This window comes from Nematolebias whitei, chromosome 4 (assembly GCF_014905685.2).
Source record: "Nematolebias whitei isolate Nwh7 chromosome 4, NemWhi1, whole genome shotgun sequence".
Classification (NCBI taxonomy): Eukaryota; Metazoa; Chordata; class Actinopteri; order Cyprinodontiformes; family Rivulidae; genus Nematolebias; species Nematolebias whitei.
The window spans coordinates 16,095,610-16,101,363 of record NC_056501.1 but is presented as its reverse complement, the minus strand read 5'-3'; the positions used below and the strand labels follow the sequence as shown (position 1 = coordinate 16,101,363).

The 5,754-nt window shown below is 39.0% G+C and overlaps 1 protein-coding gene across 1 annotated transcript; it reads right to left on the bottom strand.

Moving 5' to 3' along the window:
• Window positions 1-772: 772 nt before the first annotated feature.
• On the bottom strand, window positions 773-3,451 carry cdx4 (caudal type homeobox 4). Its single transcript, XM_037675764.1, has 3 exons — window positions 3,016-3,451; window positions 1,952-2,097; window positions 773-1,006 (listed from the first exon to the last, which is right to left on the bottom strand). Exons 1-3 carry the CDS (start codon window positions 3,449-3,451, stop codon window positions 773-775), a joined length of 816 nt encoding a protein of 271 aa, XP_037531692.1.
• Window positions 3,452-5,754: the final 2,303 nt, after the last annotated feature.

The following is a 5,754-nucleotide window of genomic DNA, read 5'->3' as shown; positions in this document are numbered from 1 at the left end:
AAAATGTATGGACTGGATGATTGACAAGCTGCTTGCATGGGTCTAAGGCGCTGACTAATATATGATAAATGTGCTTGCCTAACCGTGGAGCACCGTTCGGTAACTGAGCCAGACACGCCAGATAAAAAAGAAATAATGCGTTAAAGCCGTGACACACCGACCTCTGCCACTCAGGGATGATAAATAAACACTTTTACATCACAAATCAACACGAACAATTTGGACCACACAACACAACTTATTAAAACTGATCATGAAAACAGCTGCAGCTCATTCAAACTAAACGCAAATAACAATAAAATGACAAGTAAACTACAAAACGCACTTTATTTACATTTATAAAGAAGCCATTATTTTTACCCGTATCAGTACCAGCAGCTCACAGAACTGTGCTGAAAACATGTAAATGATTTGTCAAGTAAACTTTGGTTCAGCTGCACCTTATTCTGTTTCAAACATCATCTGTCCCTCTCTGACTTTATTCACAAACACATACAACTTTATCACATACAAAACTGAATATTTATATCTTATAAACTCACAAACAATTTAAAGCTTTCATCATTTCGCCCCCTTTCATTAGAACTATTCTATTTTTAAAAAGCACTATTTGAAGAACCTCCAGCATATTAACCAAAATCTGCAGCTTCATGAGTTCGGATCCTTTTTTATTTATTATTATTATTAATATTATTATTTATTTTGCTGCCACAGTGTTCTGTCAGCGTGTCGGGAGTGCTCAGTCTGGAGAGGAGGTCCACATGAACTGTTTTCACTGAGTCACAGTAACTTGCTGTATGTTCCTGATGGACGGCAGGGTGTTCATTCCCTGAGGGGGGTACAGGGAGCTGTGGATCTCCGTGGGGCTCAGAGAACCCGGTACCGGCAGAGGGCTCACAGAACCAGGATCACTGTGGACAGAACCGCTGCTGCCGTCAGACTGACCCAACTTCTTCTTGATCAGCTTCCTCTCCTTGGCTCTGCGGTTCTGAAACCAGATTTTCACCTGAAGAAAAGACACAAAAGGACATTACAAGGTGGTTTTTTTTTTTTTAGCTTTCTAAACGTTTTTAAAAACAATCAAACCTGCAGCATTTGAGATTACAAATATATAAAATATAAATATTCCTAGTGGTTTTTTCTCGGTCTTTGACTAAAAAGAACTAAACACATTATATAAATAAGCAAATATGGACGTAAGTAAATGAACAGCTCTGCATAAGCAACAATTAAACTCGTTCTGTTCTAAAGGAAAGAAAACACTTTTGCGACAATGAATCAAAAATTAAAATTTAATTAAACAAATTGAAATAAATCACTGACTAAAAGAATGATTAAATGAATTAATACCTCCACAAAAACAACAAATAAACAATTATCACTAGACTCTTATTTTAAAAAACGAACAACAAAATAAGAAAGTACTTGTGTTTCACAAGCTCGAAAAAAAAGCAGTAAAATCAAAAAGTAACTTAATAAACAAACCAATAATCAATTAAAGAAACAACTAAATCATTTAAATATATTTCTGCTTAAGCTTTAGATACGCAATTGTAGTGGAAAAAAATTTAACTAAAGGTGAAAATTAAAGAATTTAAATAAATGAAATGGGCATGAAATAAAGGATGCAGCAAAAATATATAACTTTTCATTCATTCATCCATTTTTTTTTTGATTTGTAGCGATATTTTCTTGTTATTTTTAATCTTCAAGTACTATTTTACACGTTAAACATGATTTTAACACTATTTTCTTTTCTAAACACCAAAATGACCACAGAAACATTTAAGCCTTAAACGCAACACGTGGCAGCACAGAGCCACATAAAAGCAGGATTTTAAAGGAGTAAATGCGTTTGCTTTTATTTACATGGTTGTGAATGCTTCTGCGCGATAACTCAAGCTTTATTTATTTCAATGTGAGCGGAAATGACCTCAAATGAGAGTCTCACCTGTCGCTCGGACAGCCCCAGGTTGACAGCCAGCTCGGACTTCCTCCTGATGGTGATGTATCTGTTGAAGTGAAACTCCTTCTCCAGCTCCAGCCTCTGGTGGTCCGTGTACACTACCCTGTATTTCTCCTTCGTTCTCGTTTTACCTGTTCAAGGGGCAGAAACACACATCTGTTGATTTGATTTGTTTTATCCGCGTGAATCCAACTGGAAGCGGCCTGCCAGCATAAAATCCACATCGCCACCTGATTCCAAACACAAATACGCAAACTGAGCTTTTTGATCTGGTCTGGATGAAAGTGAATTTCAAACCTCCTCCTCCGACTAACAAGTAACAAAAGAGGTGAAGAGAAATAATGGATTAGAAACCAGACATTTGGCGTTTATTCTGCGTAAAATGCGCACCGACTGCGTTAGGAAAATTCCTAAAATGGTTGTCTTTGTTTAAAAAAAATCCAACTTTTGTTTAACTTAAACCCAAGAAAATATAAAAACGTTAGAACGTTAGCAAAGCTCTATAAATAGTGACCTGCTCGAAATTGGAATAGTTAAAAAATAAACCCGGAGTGAGTAATTTTGTCAAAGCTTGAGGTATTGGCTGTGAAGAAGTCACTTTCCGGCCACATAACTCTGGGAGAGGAAAGGAGGGTTGACGCATATCAAAGTGAGGAGGTGTTGAAAGCAGAGGCCGCTGCTTGGATATGACAGGGAGCAACAATGAAGCTCACATCTCCAGGAATAATGGCATTAACATCACAAGTGGGCATGTCGCCAATTCCTTTCACCTTTTTAAAATCAGCTGCACTTTCAGCCATCGCTCATAAAAATGGTGATTTTTAAAAATGTTATTTTGTTTTATTTGTTTGTTTTATTTTAGTGCTAAATCGGATTTTCGCCATCACACTGTTTTATTTATATCAATTAAGTTATTCATTTTTTGTTGTTAAATTAACGCAATATAGTTTTTAAAGAAAAACTCTCCGTGCGTCTGCGTAAAATCCACACTCACTGGCTCCAGGCACCGAAGCCCGCGTCCTGAAAGTTCCCCAGATGAAAAGTCTCACCTGTAGAAGAAGACTGCGCCGTTTTACTCATCCACTGATAGGAGCTGCGCCTCTCCCTGTCAGGAGAAAGTTGCGCAACTGAAACGTTCTCCTGCGGCGGCTGCAGCACCGCAGGCGCAGGAGGATGCATGTGGCTGTACTCAGGGGAACAGTACGGAACCGGTCCAGGAGATGAGTTGTTCATGGGGGGTGGAATAGCGTTAGGGGGCCCCAAACTATACGCGCCCCAGTCCTCTCTTGGACCCCCATACGAAGGGCCCCAGCTGGCCCCGGACTGTGCGTGCGTATCCATGTTTGGCACATGATGGTATCCCGTGAAGTCGGGGTATTGTGGCGTGGAAACGAAGTTCTGAGGAGGGAGATTGATGCTCGATCTTCTCACTGGTCCTTGATGATACATGCCGCTTTCTTTATCCAGTAGATATCCAACGTACATGTTTTGGGGGGGGAAAAGAGGGTTTTTTGAAATGTTCTTTCAGCAGCAGAGGGTCAATGCAGCCAAGGCGACATTATGACCCTGAAACTGTTCAAATCCCTGTGCAGTTAGTCCAAACAGGTCCCCAAAGTGAAATGGTTCCAGCCTGTCTCAGCCTCACATGGTGTGTCTCAGTTGACAAGAATCTAAAGGTTTACTAAGGCCTGCCTGACGTCAGCCGACTCCTCTGCTCTCGTCGATTTGCACATAAAAGAGAGTGACCAGTGCTGAAGGCCCAGCTGTCCCCTGCGCCTGTCCGGGGGCGCGTCATCATCTGACAGTGGGCCTATCCTGAGCACGAGCTCCCCGCTGCATGCATAAATTACCACACGACCTATCAGCTGCACACAGCAGCAATAAACTCAGGCTGTACGTCTCCAGATGCACACAGGAGGCCCATGCGTAATTACGCACGGATTCTTTTTCTTTTTTTAATCACATAAAGCTCATTTAATAAAAAAAAATCACTTTGAAACAACGTTACAGCGTTTAATACAGCTTAAGTGTGATTTTGTTTTACATTTATGAGCTCCCCTCTCAAATTTTAATTTAGAAAAAACGTGAAGAGATTAAAGTTCCCGCTGATGTGCAGCGCTTTGCTGTGGGAACCAGCGTGTGTGACCACGCTTCACAAGTAAACCCCGACTTATTTGTTAAGATATTCACTTGTAAACGAGGTGCAAAGTAGAGACCTTTTTACCCCTCCCTCCTTCAGATTCCGTTCACACCTCAAGGTCGCACTTCGCAGCTAATTCCGGTTACAAGGAAACCCCTGCAGACCCCCTCTCCTCGAAACAAACAGCGGCCTGCGACACTCCAGCTCCTCCGAAACTACAATAAATCTGTTCTTTTCCCTGTATCTTCACCAAGGGCTGCTGTGAATCTTCATCTATGCATGCCTCAGATAACACATTTCACATGAAGTTTAATACAACAACAAACGAGGCAATAATCAACTTCAGACCAGAGATTCTGTGTGAAATCCTCTGAAACATCTGTTTATTGACCACAAAATGTTTACGAGACATTTAAACTGTGATGTGCAACAGCCTCAGTGAACAGGAAGACAACAGATATCTGAAACACAAGCACATGAGCAGCATTTTATGCACTTTTTTAAACTTACATTTTAATGAATAAACAAGCTCTTAAATGCACAGGATTAAAACTGAAAAACATGCTGTCAGATAAGCTTTTTGACACAAATTTAACTTAAAAATGAATGATTTTGCTTTATTTTTAATTAAACCAAACTTTTAGAAACTTGTCTTTGTTGTGTGCATTGTGTCACATCCGAGCTTTGTTTTCTGATTCTGCAGGACTTCTCAGAACCACTGACGCCATCTGGTGAAAGTTTGCTAAACTGCTCTAAATAAGTTTAAATGACTTATTTATTAAAAAGTTTACCTCAAGAGGTCAGCCTCCACCAACAAAAATGAAACTGCAGCAGCCTTCACTTTGTTTGATGAGGATCAGCAGCTCAAAGCAGGAAAGAAGAAAAGCAACGAGACCAAACATGGAGAGTGTTCGAGGAGTGGTCCTTTTCCACAATTAAATACACAATCTGATATATTTAATCATACTGATGCATCATTCTTCAGGAGAAAACTTTTTTTTACTTACATTTTACATTAAAAGCTAGTTTCCCTCATGAATTAGGCTGAGCTGCACATCTCTAGTTTTTGTCATAGGAGACGACATGAAAAAAATAATTGTGCTTTTACACTAAAACTCTTATATAGATAACATCAAATGTTATAGTATATAATATATGTATGTTTATAGATAAAACAGTTCTTTCTTGAAATTTAGAGCTTTTGACTCAGTGAGTCAAGAAATAAATAGACAATGATACTTTGATGTGATATATTTAATCCTTGTCTGTGGTGCCTCGTGTTTTTTCTTTCTCTTAGTACACAATTATAACTATATATCCATATAGTTAGGTCCATATGCTATACATTTCTTTTCAGGCACTTGATTCAAGTTGTGAGTTCAAGTTGTGTTTATTTGTCATATGCAAGGTTAACACAAGGTTAACGGTACAATGAAATGCTTAAAATGAGAAGAACCCATTTGACTCGCTAAAAAAAGCAAAGAACAAACAAGAAATACCCAAGTATGCAATAAGGGTGCAAAAATAAAGTACCAGAAAGTGTTAATTATAATATTTCCAAGGTCCTAAAGAGAGATAGTAAGCATGGTAGAATATAATGGTGCAAGCAGGATGAATTTGAATGAACAAGTATTTTTCAAGGTAGTAA